At 35.2% G+C, this 25093-nt stretch overlaps 2 protein-coding genes and 1 long non-coding RNA gene across 3 annotated transcripts; 2 read left to right on the plus strand and 1 right to left on the minus strand.

The window, feature by feature from the left end:
- Positions 1-9054: 9054 nt before the first annotated feature.
- LOC139852085 (uncharacterized) lies at positions 9055-9717 on the plus strand. The gene is made up of 3 exons (XR_011760919.1): positions 9055-9154; positions 9239-9472; positions 9572-9717. It is a non-coding gene; the product is annotated as an uncharacterized lncRNA (long non-coding RNA).
- A 4062-nt stretch (positions 9718-13779) lies between these two features.
- Positions 13780-16031, plus strand: LOC139853563 (uncharacterized). Its single transcript, XM_071842949.1, has 3 exons — positions 13780-13790; positions 14806-15725; positions 15829-16031. The coding sequence occupies exons 1-3, from the start codon at positions 13780-13782 to the stop codon at positions 16029-16031; spliced, it is 1134 nt and encodes a 377-aa protein (XP_071699050.1).
- Positions 16032-17025: 994 nt separating this feature from the next.
- Positions 17026-20040, minus strand: LOC139852685 (ribosome biogenesis regulatory protein homolog). The gene is made up of 8 exons (XM_071842009.1): positions 19876-20040; positions 19248-19398; positions 18807-18858; positions 18574-18702; positions 18100-18217; positions 17829-18012; positions 17605-17718; positions 17026-17311 (listed from the first exon to the last, which is right to left on the minus strand). The coding sequence occupies exons 1-8, from the start codon at positions 19980-19982 to the stop codon at positions 17162-17164; spliced, it is 1005 nt and encodes a 334-aa protein (XP_071698110.1). The 5' UTR covers positions 19983-20040; the 3' UTR covers positions 17026-17161.
- Positions 20041-25093: the final 5053 nt, after the last annotated feature.

Below are 25093 nucleotides of genomic sequence, written 5' to 3' on the forward strand. Positions count from 1 at the left end.
CATTATGGGCCTCAACTAACAGCAAGAAAAGTTTATGAAGCTGGATTCTATTGGCCTACAATTTACAAAGACGCACACCTTCTTTGCAAATCCTGTGATGCATGTCAAAGGGCCGGAAAAATAAATCAACGTGATGAAATGCCACAAAATGTCATCCAAGTATGTGAAGTATTTGACATTTGGGGTATTGACTTTATGGGTCCATTTCCAAAATCTCATAATAATCTATATATACTCGTAGCCATTGATTATGTATCTAAATGGGCGGAAGCACAAGCTCTCCCAACTAACGATGCACGAGTTGTAGTCAACTTTTTGAAACGTCTTTTTGCAAGGTTTGGAACACCGAGAGCTTTAATAAGTGATCGGGGTACTCATTTCTGTAATAATCAACTTGAGAAAGTTCTTAAAAGATATGGAGTAACTCATAAAATCTCCACCGCATATCATCCACAAACAAGTGGACAAGTTGAAAATACAAACCGAGCTTTAAAACGTATTCTTGAAAAAACCGTAGGATCAAATCCAAAGGAATGGTCCATTAAATTGGAGGATGCACTCTGGGCTTTTAGAACAGCCTACAAAACTCCAATTGGAACCACACCTTTTAGACTTGTTTATGGAAAAGCATGTCATCTTCCAGTAGAAATTGAACACAAAGCATTTTGGGCTTTGAAGACATGTAATCTTGATTTACATGAAGCCGGACGTCTACGATTAAGTCAACTAAACGAATTAGAAGAATTAAGACATGAAGCATACGAGAATTCGTTAATCTATAAAGAAAGAACGAAGAAATGGCATGATAAAAGAATCAGAAGTTCAAAAGAATTTAAAGAAGGAGATAGAGTTCTTCTTTTCAATTCACGATTCAAGCTATTTCCTGGAAAATTGAAATCAAGATGGTCTGGACCATTCATAGTCAAAAGAGTTTTCCCATACGGAACGATAGAATTAATAAATTCAAATGGGATTGAATTTAAAGTTAATGGTCACAGAGTTAAACATTACATACATGGTCCGATGGAGGTCAACAACGAAGTTAATCACAATTTCGATGCCACAGCTAACTAAGTGTGGGGAGAATCAAGTCTTTAAAGGATAATATATATTTCTGTTAGAGTTAGATTGTCTGTTTTCGTATAGTTCTCGAAAATGGAACACGTATGGTCTTTCCCTAGCAGACCCTAAAGAACTAGTCTTCTCCCCCCATTCTGAATTTTTATTTTTTTTAGGTTTTTACAAAATGAAGACTGCCTGTGAATTAAACCATGGTCTAATGCTACACGCTTTGATCACTAAACGTAATAATGACATACTCCCAAGTGAAATAGTATCAGTAATCAGAGAAAGAATGGACGGAGTTAGAAAAGGATCCAGATGCGAAGATAATAAGTTACAATTTGGTAAAGGAAAATCAAAATCCGCAGCGAAAAGAAGAGCACGACACCTAGAAAAATGTCACAAATGCGGAAAATGGTCACATGGAGGTAAATGTTCTAATAATCAAACTTATTCAAATACCGAATTTGTTACTTTATGCAGAGACGGACCGTTCATATGTTTAGAAGAAAAGACAATGAATGCTCGAGGTTACGCCTATGCAGCCATGGAAGACCAATTAAACCGACTATCTTATGAATATAATAGATCATATAACTAAGAAATCTATTTCACAGGTATGTCTGTACAGTTTTTAGTTTTATTTTTATTTTTAACCTTTTGATAATAAACGCTAATTTGTTCGCTAAAAAGTATTAAATTGGTATTAAATAAAATTAGGTTTGGCGACCGAAATTATTGATATCCTTCAAAAATTTATTACATCACTGCGAAATTTAACGTTTATTCTTAAGGTATAAATATCTTTAATCAATCAAACCAAAATATTTCAAAAAATTCGTCATGAGTTAAATTAGGTCTTGGAACCGAAATTACTTTACCGAAAAGAGGGGCGCATATTTTTGATAATATTTGATTGATTAAAGTGGGATAAAAAGACAAAAAGATTTTTAATTTTATTTTTACCATGTTTTTAAAATTAATATTTAAATCTTAAATTAATATTGTAAACTTTGTAAAAACAATATTTTTAAAATTGTAAATATTTGAAAAATTAATATAAGTTTGGTATGAATTTATAAATTTTTAAATTAAGTTTGGTGTGAATTTTTAATTTTTAAAATATTAATTTTTAATTTTATGCATTTTAAATTTTGAGTTTGGTGTGAATTTTTAATTTTAATTTTGAATTTTATATTTAAGTTGTGTGAATTTAAAAACAAAAATTTACTTTATCTCATTAAGTTAAAAATATGATTTTTAAAATTCGTCGTAAGTTGAAGACTAGGTCTTTGAACCGAAATTGCTTACCCGAGGAAGGGACGAGAACTTTTATTATCAATATTTTTAATCTTGTTGATTTAAAGTATGCCAAAAACATTAAAAAACCCAAAAATCTTAGCTTTTAAAACAATCGCTACAAAAAGACAAATTTTAAAATTTTGTCGAAGGACGGACTAGGACATCGATCCGAAACGACCTCGTCCTAAATAACAAGGGAAACAAAATTTTAAAATTAATTTCTTAATTGTGTTATAAGTTAAGGATTAAAAAAAAAAAAAAAAAAAAAAAAAAATAAAAAAAAAAAAAAAATAATAACTCCGCGACTCGCGGAGTTTTAAGTGAAAACCTCCGCGACTCGCGGAGGGACAAAATTACAGAAAAAAAAAAATATAACCAGCTGCACGATCTGTACACACAAAACACAAAAACACAGAAAAAAAAACTGCGAAAAAGAGCTCGAGAAAACCCACGAAAATCATCCCAAAAACTCGATTTTTCACCATTAATCTTCAAATTTTTCACTACAATCATGTTGAGAAGGATGATATCTAGGAACTACTCAAGAAAACAGGTACAATTACACCCCAAATCACCTTTAAATCCGAATTTTAGTGTGTTCTTGAGCATATTTTCATAATTTGAATTTTGTTAATTTTTAGTGTAATTAGTGTTAAATTGTTAGTATATTATGCATGTATAACCTAGATTGATGCTTGTTAACATGATTTGAAGCCAAAAACTTCAAATTCTTTAGAATCTAGGGTTTGTGTTCTTGAGCAATTTGGGGCTTTTTGATATAAACAGGTTATGGCCGATTTTTGTCATGAATTGTTGCTAAATTGAGTAGTGTAACATGTCTAGGTAGTTAAATGATCCAAACTTTGAGCCTAAACATGATTTTGAGAATTAAAGTGGACTTTTTCAAGTCCAAAATTCATGAACTTGATTTTTGAAAGATAATGCCATTTGAGACTTGTTTATTTGCTAGTAATGATTATTTTGACATGTTATTTGAGTTGAATGCTTATGAACTTGGTGAAAATTTTCGTATATGCTTATTTGAAAAAGTGTAGACTTGATAAAAATGTGAAAATAAGCTTAAGTTTGATATAAATTGATAATGTCATTGAATTTATTTTGATTGATGATTTTGCTGACACTAATGCATATTTGGATGCACAAAATTTGTGTTTGATGTGTTTTGCAGACTGAAAGGGGTGAATCTTCATCCCAAGCCCGTCACGCTCCTGCTGAGAACTTGGAACAACAGGAGGTAGATAACTACTACAAGCAGGATGTACCTCATCCAGTCATGACCTTTTCAGATATGCACTTGGAACAGTTGCACCCGAACTTGCGATTTGACAGACTTTGGATAGATTATCCAAAATATCAACGGGGTTTGCATACTCTTCATTCCAAGGTTGTTGAGGTACCAAGGGTCATAGAATGGGGACCCTTGGAAGCTGTAGAATTGGCCGGGCCAATTAGGGAATTACTGGTACAGAGGTATGGTAATTCTTATTTTAATGACTGGATATGTTTATTCACCATACGCAGACCTGTATATAAAGTATGGTGTGAAGAGTTGTTATGTAGTATAGAGTTGAATGATCGGGTAGCTAGTTTAACCGATCGTTCTTTTATTAGATTTTTGTTAGGCGGTTCGATGCGCCACATGTCTTTACTGGACATGGCTCAGGCTTTACGTATATATACGCCTGAGGAATTAGCGTCTGCCGATTGTAGAGGATTGATACTAAACGGTAGGAAAATAGATGAGAATTTTGATACACACGGTGTGTGGAGTCAAATGACAAGCCACCACCGTTTCAAAGGGGGAAACTACTCTTATTTGGATATAGATAGAGCCGAATTAAGAGTAATACATAGGTTTTTAGCTAATTCGATTACACAAAGGGGTAAAAACAAAGAAAAGGTAAATGAACAAGATTTGTTTTACCATATGTGTATTCGAGACCCACACAGCGCTGTAAGTATACCATATTGTGTGGGTTATTATTTATCAGCTATGGTTCGAGGGATGCGTCCACATAGCATAATAGGAGGTGGTATTTTTATTACTTTGATTGGTGAATATCTCGGTGTGGATATAAGTCGGGGGGGATTATTAGTAGAAGAGCCGGAACCCCGCGACACTATAGGTTTAAATGTATACCATGGTGCTAAAGTTTTGAAGCGGCGAAATAACGCCGCAGTACGATACAATGGTAGACATCCACAGGTAGAGAGAAACCAAGAACAAGGTAATGTAGGAGGGGGGAACCAGATGCAAGAAATGCAAAGGTTTATAGCTTCTCAGGAATACGAAAATGCTAGACAGAGAGCATTTGAAGATTGGCAAGTTCATCAGAACCAGATCATAGCGCATTGCCAACATATAGGTAGAAACTATATTCCTACACCGAAACCCGTCTTCCCTCCTTGGTCGATAGAGATGCAGCCACCATATCCTACGTATGACCCTGCCGAAGCATTCTATAGCACTTATGGTTATGCGTGGAACCCCTATTGGTACCAATATCATCCTTAGTTTACTTATTTTTTTTTTTTTTTGTAATTTGTAATTATTGATGTATTTAATATTTTTGTTAATATTGTAATCATTTTTATAATTATCTAACTTTTATTCTTAGATTTTAATAATTTTTGAATGTGGGGTAATAAACCAAACTTCAAAAATATGTATATATGTTTGCAGTTTATCTTATGTACACAACAGGGTAAAACAACGCATTTTCAAAGACTGGCATTAAGTTCAGCAAAAGCAAGTAATTTTGACGACAATGATGCAAAATATATGTGAAATAACAACAAGACGGAATGAACAAATGACGTGCACCATTTATCATTCAGCAAACAAACGCCAATATATTTGGAAACTTTGGTAAAAATTTAATCATTTTCACACAAATCACCCTCAATAATTTAAATTGTTACTGATTTCTTGCAAATGAGGGCATTGCAAGATCTTAAGTGTGGGAAGGGGTTAAATTCTTTCGGATTTTAAAAATTTTTATTAAACACTTGGTTACCATTAAAAATACTAGTAAAGCAGTAGTTGTATTAGAATCTAGTGCTCTCTGATAAAAAAAGAACAGCCCTAGTCTTATATACTGACTACCCAATTCTAGTAAAATTTTTCAAAATTTTCAATTAAATGAATTCAAATCATGTTTATACATATTTATGAACGATAAAACTAGGTTTTAACACCGAAATTATTGTTACCTCGGAAAGGACATAAATTGAGAAACAAACTAAAATGTTAAAATTCATTTAAAATGGAATAGAGGACGATAAAAAGAAAAATAAAAAGCCAAGTGTGGGAAAATTTACCAAGTTATTTTAAACATATGTCACATATATTTGTAACAAATAACTGAAAATACTTTTGCTTTGAACTAAACTAAACTGTTTTACCCGATGAAAGAAAAGAAGAGATGGATCTACACGATGAATCAATTCCATCATTAAAAGGAAGTAAAGTCTTCCGAAAAAGACACGCGCTTCTTGATTTAGGTCATGAAGTTGTCGTTCAGACCAGCTGTAGGTTGACGAAAAATCTAGAAAAGTCATCACTAAAATCAGCAGGAAATCCACGGACCTCAGCATTAAACAGGGTCGCCAAGTGGTCAGATTTATCCTAACCATGAGAAGGATTTATCTCGTACAATGGGGAGGCACCGTGCAAATTAGCTGGATAAGACTAATGAATCAGATCCCCAGAAAGGATAATCTCCTTAAAGATTAAAAATCAGCTTTTAAGACTGATATTACTCAATCCTAGAGATTGACCTTAAAGATTGAGAATTACAAACTCATGGAATTCAATGATATCTAAACTCGAGCTTGAACGAGAAAATATTTTGATCAAAATTATAAACCGATTTGTTTTCTGAAAACCCTATTTTCAATGCGTTCATTACCATTGAACGTAAAATCCTAGGAATTCACCTGGAATTCATTAGGTCACCTGAACTAAATCGGGTGTCAACCGTAAGAACGGTGGTTGCATAACATGGTCAAAGACAGGACCTTGTGCCAGACCGACAAATTATAAGGGTGAGCTTTACTATTGCTCCTACCAAGGATAGTAATTGCGTCCGACACGTTATAGACCATAATCAAAAGCATGTCACGGGACATTGCCTTAACAGTTGCTTGTTCAACGCTTTCCTTTACAACCGGACGGTAGTTTGCCGAAAGGTAATATACGGAACAAGTAAACTGGACGTGTTGCTTTCCAAATACAAGGTTAGCAAGTGGGTGACACAAAACCGCAAGTTTTGAGCTAAAATTTTCAAATCTGAAACCCACCAAACCCACAAAAATATTTTGCAAACACCGGTAAAGGGTTATTCCGGAAAACTTATCTAGGGTAAAAAAAAAAAAAAAAAAAAAAAAAAAAACTAGATTTAATTTTCAAAAGATCAAATGTTTTCATAAAGATCCAATTTCCTTAATGGATCTAAATTTTTATAGTCATGTGGGACTGTAAACCATATCGTTACTACCATTGTTTATACCGCCGTATAGAAATCACTGATGTACAAAGTGTGAAGAATAAAGAAGTGATTCTAGTATTTCAAGACAATATTGCTTGAGGACAAGCAACGCTCAAGTGTGGGAATATTTGATAATGCTAAAAACGAACATATATTTCATAGCATTATTCCTCAAGAAAGACAAGCTTTTAGTTGCAATTGTTCTATTTACAAGTGATATTCGTTTAAATAATAAAAGGTGAAGACAAAAGACAGATTCGACGATTTGAAGACGCAAACGACCAAAAAGCTCAAAAGAACAAAAGACAATCAAAAAGGTTCCAATTATTGATAAGAAACGTCTCGAAATCACAAGAGTACAAGATTCAAAACGCAAAGTACAAGATATTAAATTGTACGCAAGGACGTTCAAAAAACCGGAACCGGGACCAGAGTCAACTCTTAACGCTCGACGCAACGGACTAAAAATTACAAGTTAACTATGTATATAAATATAATATAATATATAATTAATTATATTAATTATATATATATTATATATATATATTATTAAAACCGTCGGCAGCCAGAAACTCCAAGGGTGTGAAATGAAAATACCTCTCCGCGACTCGCGGAGTTTGAAGGGCTTTTTGCCGCGAGTCGCGGAGCCCCAAAATTCATTTCTGGCTATAAAGCCAACCGAATTCTGATCGAATTTTACATCTTATTTTTCTCAATCTCTCTCAATATATACGTAATATATTTATATTTATAATTTATATTTTAATTTTAATTATAATTCTAATAATAAGGGTATGTTAGCGAATGTTGTAAGGGTGTAAGTCGAAATTCTGTCCGTGTAACGCTACGCTATTTTTAATCATTGTAAGTTATGTTCAACCTTTTTATATTAATGTCTCGTAGCTAAGTTATTATTATGCTTATTTAAAACGAAGTAATCATGATGTTGGGCTAATTACTAAAATTGGGTAATTGGGCTTTGTACCATAATTGGGGTTTGGACAAAAGAACGACACTTGTGGAAACTAGACTATGGGCTATTAATGGGCTTTATATTTGTTTAACTAAATGAAAGTTTGTTAATGTTAATATAAAGATTTACAATTGGGCGTCCCTATAAATTACCATATACACTCGATCGGACACGATGGGCGGGGTATTTATTTGTACGAATAATCGTTCATTTAACCGGATACGGGAATGGATTAATAGCCACTAGAATAATTAAAACAGGGGTGAAATTACATTCAAGGGTAATTGGTGTAATTGTTAACAAAGTAGTAAAACCTTGGTTTACACGCAGTCGATAACCTGGTGTATTCATTAAACAAAGTATTAAAACCTTGTTACAATTCGAATCCCCAATTAGTTGGAATATTTATCTTCGGGTATAATAATAATTTGACAAGGACACTTGCAATTTATATTTATGACTGATGGACTGTTATGGACAAAAACCAGACGGACATATTGAATAATCCAGGACAAAGGACAATTAACCCATGGGCATAAAACTAAAATCAACACGTCAAACATCATGATTACGGAAGTTTAAATAAGCATAATTCTTTTATATCATATTTTATTTCCTTTATTGTATATTTAATTGCACTTCTAATTATCGCACTTTTATTTATTGTTATTTCATTTTATCGCACTTTTAATTATCGTACTTTTTAATTATCGCAATTTAATTTTTATCGCATTTTTATTATTCGCAATTTCATTATCGTTATTTACTTTACGCTTTAATTTAAAGTCTTGTATTTATTTTATATTTTACATTAGGTTTTAACTGCGACTAAAGTTTTAAAATCGACAAACCGGTCATTAAACGGTAAAAACCCCTCTTTATAATAATAATATTACTTATATATATATTTGTATTTTTATAAAAGTAAACTAATATAGCGTTGAGCTTTGCTTAAAGATCTCCCTGTGGAACGAACCGGACTTACTAAAAACTACACTACTGTACGATTAGGTACACTGCCTATAAGTGTTGTAGCAAGGTTTAAGTATATCCATTCTATAAATAAATAAATATCTTGTGTAAAATTGTATCGTATTTAATAGTATTTTCTGCTAAAATTTAATAGTATTTTATACCCCTCTGCTTTGACATCAACGGCCCTAAGACACCGGAAGAGATGATGACTCCACATTACGAGTGCTTATCGGTATTTGTTCGGGGCCTATCCGACAGATTTATATTCATCACTGACGAGTTTTGGGAGCGGATCTACAACAAATTTGAAGGCGGTTACTTAGATAACTTTGTAAGTGTTTTATAAACTTATTATTAAAGTGGTCGACATTTAACTCCGCTAACTTGAGATTGACTAAGTGATTGTTAATTTCAGAATATTAATGGTTGGGGATCTATGTTGTTGTGGTGGAGCTACCGTTTAGATCAAATGGATTTTCAGCCACTAAAGGACCGCCAAAGATGTACGATCATGTCGGTTGACATGATTAAGTGGATGGGGATTTTTAAAAAGGGTGTAACACTTGACCCGAATTACACCAATCCCAATATTACTTGTTATGCAGACGGATCGAGACTCCCTTTCCCACATTGGTCGAAGTGTCAGAAGGTTACAATATCAAATACATATACATATACAGTTTAAATATACATTGACATATACATTCAGGTGGGAGTTATATGTATAACTTTCTAACGTTAATTGTAGGTCCTATTCCCAACATGTTTGGAAGATGCGGATCACTGGGTGCTTATTGTGCTTGATCTTAAGGACTTCACCGTCGTCATTTACGATAGTTTTGTCAAGCACAGCTCAATTGACCACCGCGCTTATTATGTTTCCGAGTTGGGTAAGTGTCTGCCAGAGTTTTTGAGGGCAATTAACTACACTCCTCCACCACACGTCTCGATGCCATCTACATTTACGTATATCGACTCACCTCAGCAGTCAGGATATTACGGTGACTGTGGCGTATGGGTTTGCATAAACATGGAGCGTGTATTTTGCCAGCTAACCTACCCATTCGAGAAAGATACTGCGAAGGTTGCATTAGAATACAGACATAGGATGGGGAAGATATTCTTTAGATCTCGAATCGAAGTACGTAAAAGGTAGCTCTAATGTTTGTGTTGGTATTGTATTTTGAACAGGATCCACTGTAAAAGGTAGCTCTAATGTTTGTGTTGTCATATTAGGTCAGCAGGTTGAACATGCTCCACTGTAATCTTTTGACAGTCACCAAATGACTGGTCGACCACTGGTGTAAAATGTGGTCGACCACTTCTTAAATACACTGTGGTCGACCCTGATGTGGGTCGGCCATTTACTAAAAATGACATAGTCGACCACCATATATGAAGTAGTCGACCACATAGTAAAATGTGGTCGACCACTGCTTAAATACACCGTGGTCGACCCTGATGTGGGTCGACCACTTAATAAAAATGACATAGTCGATCCCATATATGAAGTAGTCGACCACAGTGGACTTTCATGATTAAAAAGGCAACCTAGGTCCCACATTTAGATAACATTTCTTATACTTATTAGCTACGGATAGGAAATCCACCTTTCATGAATTTAATTGGATAATGGTAGATCCTTTTATTCATGTTATCCATTTGTACTCTATAAGTAATGGGATCCCATAAGTAATTCCCATACTTAATAAATACCATACTTGATCGATATTCAAACACACCAGATTCATATTCACAACAACTTAGTAGTTGAAGTTAACTCTTTGCGCAGTTTGAGGTCATCACTTATTGGTGAGTAATCCCTACTTTTATATGTCTTTACATTTATAGTGATGAGTAAGTTAAAGATATATATTTGTTCAGGAGGTTATTTTGAACATGTCAATAATCATATAGTTTATATGCCACTTAATTGTCCCAGAGTACCTTTGAAACTTATAATCGCGCCAAACAAACCCTTAAATCATACGCTTTTGTTAAAATATGTGTTGAAAAAAATTGATGTTTCACAAGATTTAGTTATATCTATGAAATACGTTGTCGATAACTGTGTCTTGGATATCACTGATGATGAAGATGATTTTAATGATTTTATGAATTTCGCCATCTCAAATCAACCCGTTCACATATATCTAGAAGATATTACGAATTCAATGCATGTTTTAGGTCGAAACCTTACTAATCCTAATGATCAGTTCAACCTACAACAACAATACAATAATCGGTTAAACCTACAACATCCGACCAATAATCAGTTCAACCTACAAAATCCTTACAATAATCAGTACAACCTTAATCATCCATCCAATAATCAGTTCAACCTACCTCAGCAATCCAATAATCAGTTCAACCTACATCATCCATACAATAATCAGTTCAACCGACAACAGTCATCCATCAATCAGTTCAACCTACAACAGTCAACCATCAATCAGTACGACCTAGAACACCAAAGTAACAATCAGTTCAACCTACACCACCCATACACTGATCAGTACAACCAACCACATCCATACACAAATAATTTGAACCTACAAAATCAATCTGTAAATCAGATCAACTTACAAACTCAAACCACAAATGAAATCAACCAACAAATACAATACACCAATTTGTTGAATGATAAACAACCACCGTTTGAAGGTAACGAAGATCATTACATCGTTGACCTACCTACATCTGATCAAAGCGGATCTGAGCATGATGATATGGAAAATGTGAATCCAATCAAACCAACAAAACACCCTTTTTCTAACTACATAGTTGATGAGGCTGATGTTCCTGATAGTGATGATGAATACGAAGATGAATACGTCGACCAAACACAAACTTATGACCAGCCAAATAAGTATAATCCCCAACCAGATGATATATTTTGGAACATGCCACCGTTACTGTCGAACACTCAACCCGAAATGAAACCTAGATCAATGACAATATATGAAACCTCAGATCTAGTTAAATTGAATCAGACTTTCGAAAACAAGGAAGATTTTCTTATGCAATTACGTACAAAGTGTGTTACTGAAGGGTTCCAGATAAAACCAAAGTACTCAGATAAGTCAAGGTATACAGCTACATGCATATCACCAAATTGTTCATGGCAAATTACTGCTAGGTGTATACAAGATAGCAACAACTTTCAAGTACGGAAGTTGAATGATCTACACACGTGCTCAAATACCCAAATTCTTCCGAACAATAAGCATGCCACCAAGAAGGTCCTAGGTAATATACTGAAAGAGGTGATGAAACAAGAAGGTCGTGTCTATCGACCGAGTGATATAAGGACTGATATGTCGGCGCGATTTAAAATAAGTCTATCATACCACCAAGCATGGAAAGCCAAATGTTACGCAATTGAGATGTTGAGGGGTAGTCTTGAAGATTCCTTTCAAATACTACCTAATTATCTATATAATCTTAGATTGTCTAATCCAGGCAGTGTAACCAACATTCGAACGGACAACAAAGGCAGATTTGTTATGAGTTACATGTCCATTGGTGCAGCGGTATGTTTAATGCTTTCTTTATTTACTTATTAATTTAACTCGTATTTAAAAATAATGTTTCAATACTTTAATATGCAAACACGTTCGTTTGTTAACTATGCACGACCAGTAATCATAGTCGATGGGGCTCATTTAAAAAGTCGTTACTTGGGGACTAACTTGATTGTTGTCGCTATGGATGCTAACAATGGAATCCTTCCATTAGCCTACGGTATTGGAGCATGAGAGACCACCGATCATTGGACATAGTTTTTTGGTAATCTAAGAGACTCTCTACAGTCTTCGGGGTGTTGTATTGTTAATCTTACCATTATATCTGACAGGGCACCTGCAATAGCTGCTGACATATCAAACGTATTTCCAGAAGTATTTCATGCACTATGTGCTAGACATTTGTTGGGAAACCTCAAAAGTGTGTCTAAAAGGGTTAAAAGTTACGAGTGGCACTACTGGAAAATGTGCAAAGCGTATAGAAAATCTGATTTTGATCACCACTTTGGTATACTAGCACGACGTATCCCAGACAGTGCATGTACACTCACTACTGTTGGGTTCAACAGATGGTCTAGACATCATGCAGATCGTGTTCGGTATGCTTACCTAACTTCTAATAGTGCAGAGTCAATGAACGCACTGTCAGTTCATGCGAGGAAACTCCCGATTACAATGCTTCTTGAATTCTTTAGAGCTTCAGTTCAACAATGGTTTTGGGAACACCGAAACACTGCTGATGGTTTAACAACCCCTGTCACACCATATGCAGAGCGTAAGCTTGGTAAAAGAAATCGTAAGTCTATTAGTTGGACTGTCAAACCGATATCACAAGTTAAGTTTGAGGTATTGGATATGAAAAAGGGCGGTAAAGTCAATCTACAAGATAAAACTTGCACATGTAAACAATGGCAGTTTTCCGGTATACCCTGTGGACATGTAATGGCAGTAGCAAGGTATTTTGTTCTACGTAACGTTACTACACACGTTCAGAAGTATTTCCACACTGAAACGTACAAGTCGGCATACATGGAAGATATTAACCCGCTAGATCATATTTCTGAATGGATAGATCCAGGACACCTACAAACCGTCCTACCGCCATTGGTTACAAAGCGACAATCGGGTAGACTGAAGAGTACTGCTCGTATACCGTCCCAAGGAGAGGACAAAGACAATTTCAAATCTAAAAGAAAATGCAGTCGTTGCTTGGAATATGGACATACTAGATCAACTTGCACCGCACATTATGATCTTTCTGAAGGTAAACAAAAGTCCAAGTGTAACTCAAAAACAAAGGCAAAACCGAAGGGGTTGGTAAAGGGCAAGGGTAAAGGAAAACGTGAAGACTCATGCTCAACACAATTTGGCTCCACTTACAATTTGAGTGATGATTAGCTTCTTCTTTGTGTTTTAAATGTGTTTAACTGCCATGGATGATAGGTATGTGTGTTCATATGTTTTCCGCCGTTTAACTGTCGTGTATGTGTTGTGTCTGTAACTTGTGTTATTTGTTGTGTAATCAATAAATGTAGTATGAGATAATATATAATATTTGTTGTTCAAATTAAAGTTTATTTCACTAATATAGTCGACCCACTAATCGGTCGCCTACAACGCAAGTATGGTCGAATAGGGTTAGTCGACCCACTTATGGCTAACAAGTCGGTCGACCTTGAAGTCGACCATATCATTGAAGTAGTCGACCAACGTCAATGAAGAATGTTGGTCGATTACCTTGAAAACTAAAGTGGTCGACCGGGTAAAGGGGTAGTCGACCCAAATGGTGGTCGACCTAATGGTGTAAATAGACAATTTTTTTCCCGAAAGTGTATTTTGGAAGAAAAGTTTTAAAAAAAGTGTATTTGGGCGAATTTCCCTAAATGAATACATTATTTTTTAACCACCGCCGGTTTGTTGTCGTCACTTGTGACCTGGTAGAATGAATTCAAAAGCATTGTGAATGACAACACTGTAAAGCATATGATGGTTGTGTACATAACAAAAATGGATTAAGTACATATCATCACCTTTAGAGCGGTGGGAGTGGAAGGTGTCATTTACCCCGTCCCACACCTCGTTCCCAGTCGCCCCACTCCCCATCCCTTGATCGAGGTTCAGTCGCGGCCTCGTCAGTAGCCCAGACGACGGAAATTTGGGGTTCGGTTTATTAAAAAAAAAATTAAATACATCTAACGGCTCTATATTGGACCGTTGGCTTTTTTTAATTTTTTTTTTCCTTTTTAATGCTATATATACACAACACATATACAAACACAAACACAAACACATATCATTTTACATCCATCTTACTCAACATATACTCCCACAATCAAATCCAAATTCTATCATCTAAATAAAAATATTTCTTTAAAAATGAGTAGTTCCGACGAAGAAAGTTTGGTTAACGCAATGAAAAGTATATATTTGCCTATCGAAATAACGTGGTAATACGTAGAGAGGTCGAGGAACAAAATGAGGCTCAAAGCTCAAGACGAAAACGTCGCTACATTCATCGTGATCGTGTAGAAGCGCACAATCGTTTGATGAAAGATTATTTTGTTCAAGATCCGAAGTATCCCCCTGAATATTTCAAACGGCGTTATCGAATGTCACAAAGTCTTCTTGAAAAAATAATTGAAGGTATACTTTCTTACTCTACTCGTCCCAATGCACCAAAGTGGTTTACATATTTTCAACAACGTCCCGATGCACGTGGTGTTCTCGGAATATCTACTATTTTAAAAGTCACTTCTGTCATTCGTCAACTAGCATACGGTGATTCACCGGATCTATTTGACGAATATTTACAAATTTCAGAGAGAACATCACGTGAGTCTTTGCAAAATTTTACAAGATGTATTATAGACTTGTATGGTAATGTATACATGAGAGAACCGACCGAGGACGATATACGTCGTTTGTATCATAAACATGAAGAACTTCACGGCTTTCCTGAAATGCTTGGAAGCATTGATTGTATGCATTGGGTTTGGGGTAAATGTCCAAATGCATGGAAAGGGCATTTCACCCGAGGCGATCACGGTTACCAGACAATCATGTTGGAAGCCGTTGCATCGTATGACAATTGGATTTGGCATGCATATTTTGGAATGGCCGGTTCGAACAATGACTTGAATGTCCTTAATGCATCTCCATTGTTTGATAGTTTACTAACTGACACGGCTCCTCAAGTTCCATACGAAATTGGAGACGTTGATTTCGATCGAGGCTACTATATTGCTGATGGGATTTACCCTTCGTGGGCTTCTTTCGTTAAGGGATTCTCAAGTGTTGTTGACGCAAAAAGGAAATACTTTACAAAGAAACAATCTGCAGCTCGTAAAGACGTTGAGAGGACATTTGGAATTTTGCAAGGTCGTTGGGGGTATTTTAAGACAACCTGCTAGGGCATATAGCGTAAACAAAATCAAAAGAATCATGTATGGTTGCATCATATTGCACAACATGATAATTGAAGACAATGGTTTTAATATCGCTGAAAATAAATCTTACTACTTGCCTGTCAACAACCTACAAGGATCAACTTGGTACGAAAGGTGTGATGTATATGCCGAGAAGACAAAAGAGCTGCGTGACAAAGACAAGCATGAGTATCTTCGACATACTCTAGTTTCGCATCTATGGCATAATCGCGATGACGAAATAGTTAACGAATTGTAACTTTTTAATCGCGATAACGTAATGTTTTTTTTTTTTTAATTTTTAGGAATCGTATGGTTTTTTATTATTAGGAAATGTAATGTTTAATTTTTATTTTAATGGAAGTTATTTCTATTTATGTTAATTTTTATAATTATATTCATTTATGTAATAATTAAAATCATAAAAATAATAATAAAAATATAAACTGACATGCCCAACTGACAGAGGTCACCACTCCCCACTTTTTCTGACTCAGCAAGTCAGGCCTGACATGCCAAGTGACATCAGTCACCACTCCCAGTGCTCTTATCACCCTTATGATAATATGTGCTTGAAAAAGTAAACTCAAAACTCTCTAAAATAATCCGCTATTTTCTTACACATAGATAAAGAGATGACTCCATGTGCTTCGAAACAATAACTAACCCTGTAAACAGTAAGTAATCCTAATGTACTCAATACTACCGATGAACTTGTGCCAACTAACATAATATCGTTTGTTTATGATAATAGGTGCTTGAAAAAGTAACTCAAACTCTTTAAAATAGTCCGCTATTTTCTTACACAATAATGAGATGACTCCATGTGCTCCAAAACAATAGTTAACCCTATAAACCGTAATTAATCCTAACGGACTCAAACCTACGGGTGAACTTGTGCCAACTAACATAATATCGTTCAGTATGCTCACTGCACTTAGATGCACATAATATCATCTATTCTAAACTCTCGAGATTAAATTTTAAATTAATAGAAAATTAAAAGGAAAGAAGAGTATTGAGCACAACATACTCCTATATCCTAACGAACAGTTGACAAGAAAATGGGAATTAAAGTCCCATTTTGGCTATTTCGTTTTTCTAGGGCGAATCCTTGTAATGAGCTACGAAAATTGGCGTTTTGGTCAATAGGCTCCAAAAGAATGATCACTCTCAACAGTATCAATCTTAGAGGAAGTTTTGCCAGATATATGATATACTACGTAACATTTCTTCAATAGTAAACACAAGGATGAAAATAAAAGTTTATATATTTTAATAGCACTACTACTACAAGTACAAAATCACAAACTTCATTGCTGTCTTTCTGGTTCATATGTAATGCTTGAAGAAAAAACAAAATCATTTGACAAAATTGTAAACATGTTTTCATTTCGATTTTCCTTTAAACGAAGGTTTCTTCTTTCCAGCGTTCTTGTACGGGCTCTTCTTCACTTTCAATTTACTCGAAGTTGATGAAGACTTTCCTTGATGATTTCTTCGTTTCTTGTCACTCTTTGCATTGTACATGTCAACAGCCTATTTTCAAGCAGAAAATTCATAAACTAACATAACAAACAGAAACAAAACAAATGCATCTCATAGACTCATATCAATAGCATTGACACATTTAAAAAATGGTAACAAAAAAATATAATACAAAGGTAACATGGGACAACCAGACAGTACTTTTGTCAAATTTCAAGTCATTTGTATATAAGTAATATGTTGTTAATCACAACATGTGCAGCTAAATTTTTTGATCTGGTTCATTTGAGATCAAAAAACAGTCCAAATCAAACCATTCATAAGCGAGGTCAAAATCGTAATACCTTTCCAACATTGAGTATTTCATGAGAATTCTTAGCCATTAATTTGTTAAGAATCTTGTCTGTTTGTTGCTTCTCTAAGTTTCCCATTCCTGATCCTTCAACGACAGGCAAGAACTGGAGAGATAGACAAAGTAACCATGAAGATAAATCATCAAACAAGAAACATTGGATGAATATATAACACAGCACATGTACTTTTCAGATTTAGGGTTTATATTACACACCTTCCTGTATTTCTTATCATGTTTTGGAGGCTTTTCACCAGCCAATTTTTTGTCGAATTTACCACCACTTGCAGTTGAAGTTGCCGCCATCCCGGCTACATTCTGTAGTTCATCCTTGCTAGCCTTTCTAGGTGCAGTCTGGGTCCCGGTTATAGGCAACGCTGTTGCAGCTAGTTGAACATGACTGTAGTACAAAAAGACAGAGAGATTAAATGATCAGTATGACACTAAACACTCAATGATAAGGATTATGGTTAAAAAAAGGTTTAACCTTGGTAAAGCACCAACTTTTGCAGCCTCTTTCAAATTACCCAAACGGTGCCTCTCTTGTTTATCAACTCGTTGTTTCTTTTCTGACCGTCTTTTTGCAAAAGGATCCACTCCTGGCTCTGTAGATAAATCAAAGTATATTATACACATCAACACCCAAAACAACACAAACTTTTAAATTTAAGTAGACATTGTCGTTTACATTTTTTTTAGTATAAAAGCAGTTAAAGGAATGATTTGATAGATTGATTGTTGAAGAGAGTTGTTGGGTAATCAAATTGTAAAGCAAAAGGAAACAGCTTTTTAAGATTTAAAACTCAAATGTAGATTCTGTAAGAATGAAGTGTCCCAAACCATGTTAAATTCATTGATGCTTCCATTCATATGCAAAGGATGTTTCACATCGTACTTACTTTATTTATGTAATCAACTACCAACACTGAGAATACAATAGCTAAAGTTTAGATATATTTACCATCTGTCATCTTTGCATCAATAATTGGAAGATCATTGTCATCATTTACCCGATCATAACCATAGCGACGCTTCCAAGAACTAGTTTGATCATCAAAAACAAGTTTATCTTTCTTTTTGTTCTGAATGCCTGCAAAAGGGTCAAAAAATTAGTACGTTAAATGACCTATAAGTGAAGGTCTTGCTCCATATGACTGGCTAACTAATTAAAAGTTAATATTGCTCAGTACTAACCTTTCTTTTTGGCAAAAACTTCCCATTTTGTTGGAGGTTTAGGCTTTGGTAGCTGAAAGCATACAAGTAGTCTTACATGAATTACAAACAGAAGATATAGAGAAGGGTAACTAACTTCACATGCACTTGATATAACCACCTTTATGACTTTTGACTATTAGTTTTTTTAATAAATTGATGACACATTGTAAACTTGTGACTGACATGTTCATACAGTCTAAGACACACATAGACCCTAAAGCCCTAAACAACATGTCAAACAGTGATCCTAGATAAAAAAATATCGAGCAGAAAGAAATTTAAAAAGATTCAGAAACTGAAGTCATGGTGTTGTTTTATTCAGAGGGACTAAACATGTTTAGAATATACCAAACATGTTTAGCAGTTCGGCCACATACATAGAATGCAAGTAGAAAATGTATGATAAGAAAAATAACATACAGGCTTTTCTCTTGGCAATTTTGTAGTTGGTGGTGGCAGGGAGACAATTGGCCCAGAAGCATCTTCAGCAGAAGGTAATGTAAAGAGAGAATCAGCAACCGCCTGAACTAATTTAGTAGCGTGTGATATGGTCTCCTTCACCATATCCTCCCTAACATATAATCAGGCAATCGACAAAACAGAGAATTGCGTTAAGATTATATATCAAATTGTTAATACCACTCGTACCAGATATCTTACAAACTCTCATATTAATTATTACGTAAGACTTAGGTCTAAATACTAGTCTAATGTTTCAAAATACAGCTGATAGTCCCTGCTATACACAAGATTGATGAAGCATCACAAAAATATACCCTAAGCAGTCCAAAAGCTTGCAGGTTAAGGTCATTAACAAACAGTCTCCATCATGTAATTTGAGATATTAGGTAGTGATGTACTTAAGCTCAGCTATTGCATACAGTGTTCACATATAAAAACAAGCTTTTTAGACTTACACTAAGCTAGTTCGACTCTTTAGCAGCCCTAACTTAAAGCTTAGTAAACGATTGACATCATTTGAAGAAGATTAAATACACAATAAATAACAAGATAACTAATTCACGATTAATTAATTAAAGCCCTAAACCTGTTGATAGGAACAGATGAAAACTGGAATTGAGGATCATATGCCATCAGATTCCCAAGGTCGATTTGGTATCCACCATTGTGTTGTTGCTGTTCTTCTTCCACCATATCTGCTCTGTTTCTCTAGGAGGTTTTCAGCGGTGATTTTGGTTGCTTGAAAACTAGGGTTTGATAAAGGGGTTTTAACTAGGTCAGATATTTCGCAACTTCGAAATTATAAGCAGCCGCCTGCAATTTTAAAGAAAATGCATATTAAACCTTATATGTATGGAAATTTACCGGTTAGACCCTGACATAATTGTTTTAACTTTTAAGGGCTTGGTTGACTTTTTTTTTCCGGCAAAAAACGAAAACTTTATAACAATAACTTTTTCTCGGAAAGAGAAAAAAGAAGAACCAAATACAAGAAAAAGACATGGATAAGGCTCGAAAACATAAAACTATACCTAACATTATAACCGAACAAAAGCTAACTAGATCCAAGCCCCATCGAGAACCGACTACAACACGACCAACGTCTAAAAAACATGAAAAAAAACGAACAATCTAACAAAGTACATAATAACCAACTACCAAAGAAAACCCAAACCCACTAACCGATATCGTCAACCACCTTAATAGCATTGAGATGCGCCAAGGAAACTTCGTCCCCCGTGTTGGTGTTAACGATACCCTTACCTGTCCCAGCCTTAAATGAAAAGGGTGACCCGTTCCTAATCACGAAGCTGGAAGTAGAACCCGACGGAGGAGGACTAAACCCGTGCTTTTTAAACACATCGAAAAAACCCCCATCACATAACGGTCGTCCTGATCCCGAGCCCACGTACGACCACTTGCAAGACCCATCCACTCGAGCATCTTTAGATGAAATTTGTAACGCATCCCCTTCCTCATCACCATCAGATCAATCCTGTAAACAAAACAAATTATCCGACATAGTCTTCTTTTTTTCCTTATCTTTAGCTTTACATTTAGGACCATATATCTTCACCCCGGGCCCACGAAATTTACTCAAATGCTTGAACCAACCCCGACAAAAACCTTTACACTTTATGTCCGTACAAATACAATGCAACCTGCCCGCAACATTACCCGTAGCAACATGAGCCAAATTATCTAACAAGCGTCTCGTCTCCAACCCGTCCGATTGAGTAGCTTCCGACCCCAAAACAACACTTACGGTCTCGTTTAATTTTCTTTTTTTGTTGATGAAACCTTGACCTTCAAGTGCTACATCTATCTCCTTATATTGATGTTCATAAAGACCCGAATTCTCATCAATCTTGTTCTCCGAATCAACATCAACCGATCGAAACCCTTGACACTTTTGCCTCAGATCAAAATTATGAGCTTAAGTGAAGAATCATTAATTTTACTAACGGTTCGTTTGATTAAACGTAATGATTAAACAATAATTAATTCTTATTTAAATACTTTGAATGACAGTAAGTTATTTGATAATTAACATGAATAAATAATTTGAATGAGGTAAAATTATGTTATTAACGTTTTAAATATATGAAATATTCAAAATACTTGATTGATAAGTGTTTATGGTATGATTTAAGTATGACATTGTAACATCCCGCGTTTTTTCGTTAAATTTATTTTTAACACCGTCTTTTTTTTTTTAGATAATATCTTTCGTTATCTAAATTCGTATCTTTCGTTAACTAACGGTCTTAATATTTCCGTTATTTGATTTAACATCTCTCGTTTACTCTAGCGTTTTTAAAATTAATTCGTTTGGTAAATTCACGCACCCGCTTTAAACTTGAGGGACCGAAGTTGTCAAGTGGGCAAACTAGTTGACTGGGTCAACTAGTCAACCCACCATCTCCACCATTCATTTATACTTCCACCTCCCTCATCTCTTTTTCCCTCTCTAGCTCAAGAACACACTTTTTAACATCTTCAAAGAATCATCATCTAAATCAATTCAAGCAAGCAAACATCAAAACAGATTACATATTCGTAATCCTCCCTTCATCCTCTTCGATTTGGTACCAATTTCACTACTTGGGGTAAGGTTTCTAAAAACTCTAGATTTCTCAAATTCGCTTTATAGACTTGAAATGGTGTTAGTTAGTGTCTATGGCTCAAGTCTAACATGAATATGTGTTTGGTATGCTCGATTTGTTGTTTTGAGTAACTAGTTTGAATATAAAAAATGGGTGTGTTTAATCTTTAGTTTTGAGTGATTAAATGTTGTTTAAATGTTAAAGTTCATGTATTAAATGTGTTACTAGCATCATTAGCTTCAATTTGATGTGTTGGTTGATTTAGAAAAGCTTCAATTGCAAAATGGTTGAATTCATGATTTTGGTTAGGGTTTGATGAACTTTAAAACAAACTTTTGACGCATTGAATGCTATGAAATGTTGTTAGTAAGTGTTTAGTTGTATTGTATGTTTCATTACCTTCAAAACAGCGTATCGTATGTGTAAATTGGATTCCCAAGTCAAGAAATGCGTTTCATGAGCTTGAACTTTGATTTTGAACATTTAACGATCATTCGACGAGGTTTTTGTTGTTTTAAATGATGAACTTTATTGATAAAATGTGTTTAGTTGTATTCCTCGTCAAAATACCTTTCCAACGATATAAGATACGTGCCTTGAATGTTTACGGTTCGTTAAATGTGTTTGAATGAAATTTGGTTTGGGACTTAGACTTTTGAAACGAGCCAGGCACCAACTCTAGTTGATTGCCGCGGCGCGGCCATCCCATGTCGCGGCGCGATATAAGACTTGTTCAGCGGCTGTTCACCATGACACTTTTACGAAAAATGTTTGCTATGCTACGCACCTCCGATTCACATGTAACTTGTTCTAACATGCTTATATATGATTAAAAACCTCAGAAAAATAGTTCGGGACCCGACCCGAACGTGTTGACTTTTTCGTTGACTTTGACTTGGACCAAAGTTGACTTTTATTCAAACTTAACCAATACTTTGTTTAATCATTATAACCTTTCGTTTACACTTATATCTTGCATGAAACATGACAACATGATTCACATGCTACATAATCGAGTCGTAACGAGCCATAGGACTAATTGAACACATTTCGCCCGACCTTATGTCGTAACCGGTTAATTGATACAACTTACTTGTTTAGGTCAAGGCTAAGCAACTTTCATGCACACGTTTACTTTGTGAAGTACATTTATACTCGTGCACTCGAGGTGAGATCATAGTCCCATCTTTCAACAACTTTTATACTTTTAAATCATGGGATGAGAAACATATACAGTTTTATACTACATACTTTTATACTTTGAACACAAGTACGGAAACAAACATTCCACGGTGAGTTAGAACAAAAATCCTCAATTCGATTATCATTAGTTACACTTGCAGGGTGTAAGCGAGAACTTATATTGTGTGGCCATACGGGTTTGACAAACCCTCATTCGGACGGTTCGCTACCGTTGTGCGGATGAAATGTATTTTCGAAAAACAGTGTATGTTCTAACACTATTGTGATGGGGTTCTATGGAAGGAAAGTTAAGTCTTGATAATTGGGTGCTCGCGAACATACTTTTGGAATGCAAACAATTTGGATAATCAACGTTATGGAAATACAAAATCTTATGGTTCAAAAACAACGTTTACAAATACACCTATGATTTCACCAACGTTTTTCGTTGACAGTTTTCTATATGTTTCTCAGGTTCATAATTGGCTACTTGATACATGCTTCCGCACACTTTGATTACTTGCTTGGAGTCAAGCATGCATGCATACGCTAGCGATAGCACTTTTGGATTCAAACTTAAAGCATACATGTTTACGCTATTTATAGCAACTGTGATTTTCAACTAATTATGTCGCAAGTTACTTAAACTGTAATTTATACTTTTGTAAACTTAAACTTATTGTCGATCCGTTTGGTAAACTAAACTTTGCAAGTCTTGTACGTTTCAAATGAATGCGACATAATTTTGGTCAAACGCGTCTCATATAGGGACTATGACCACGTAATGGGACCTAAGTTAACGGCGCCGTCAATGACGATTTTGTCAGGTCGATACTAATGGTATCAGAGCGTTGGTTGTAGGGAACTAGGATATGCAATAGTGTGTCTGACAGAGTCGTTAGGACGCATTAGTGAATCTAGACTACAACCGGATAGTTAGCCATTGCATTCTGACATACGTTTGCTATAGATAGCACTTACTTGACTACTTGTGCATTCATACTTGAATCTTTCCTAGGTGAACTCCTTAATGGTACCAAATTTTCATTCATATGAACTCGTACTCTGCCATTTTCTGGTAACACACGTAAACTTAAGATTCATACGCGTAGGGAGGACGACGACTTCATTAGTGATACTAGTTCGGGAACTCTGTCTCCCATGTTGTTATTCACCACCGTCCCAGCTTACTATCCACAAGTGTTGTAAAGTTTCCACCACTATGGCAATTAGTAGCCACTACCGACGTTACACCGGTGTTCCTTACTATCTACCACTTCTTGTTATTACCACCACTACTCACCTAGAGTATCATCATCAATACTTATCACTACGGTTGCGTACTATTCGTTATCATAATTCGTTACACTTCTCGTACCGGAATATATTATTGTTTGACTTGAACTGCATTTAACGTGAACAATCATTTATACCCTTCCCTCGGGGAACGCTTCTTTAGAGTTGCACTAATTCTTTCGATTCAATACGAGTCACGTTAGAGACGTCGTTACACTTTGTTCATTTTAAAACTTCACGATCACACGAACTTGATTCTATGGAGTGATGTGGGAATGGAGATATGAGTTAGCGTAATATAACGACACTCGATCAATGTGGCTGTATTATGGTAAGTCATACCAAAGTTCTAATGACTCGTGATGGTGATTGGACTCGATCAACCTAATCACCATCATGTGCCATGTACATTACTTCATTTTTCTTGTTGGACATCCGAAAACTCCGAGAATATTGATAACAACCATACCAAGGACACACCTTCGATTATTGTCGAACCATATTTATGCTTCCGAATGAATGACAAATTCTTTCAACCCCAAACATATGTACACGTGTATACTATCTCGTTTTCGAACGGTTTTATCGACGAACTACAATATGCTTGTCATGCTCACATCGAGGCGGAAACTTCTCTCGTATTACACTCGTACTTCCGTATAAGGAAATCTTTTATCTAATTTCAATGGAGAGAGAGACTCTTCACGTTATACTAGTATT

This window comes from Rutidosis leptorrhynchoides, chromosome 6 (genome assembly GCF_046630445.1).
Source record: "Rutidosis leptorrhynchoides isolate AG116_Rl617_1_P2 chromosome 6, CSIRO_AGI_Rlap_v1, whole genome shotgun sequence".
Classification (NCBI taxonomy): Eukaryota; Viridiplantae; Streptophyta; class Magnoliopsida; order Asterales; family Asteraceae; genus Rutidosis; species Rutidosis leptorrhynchoides.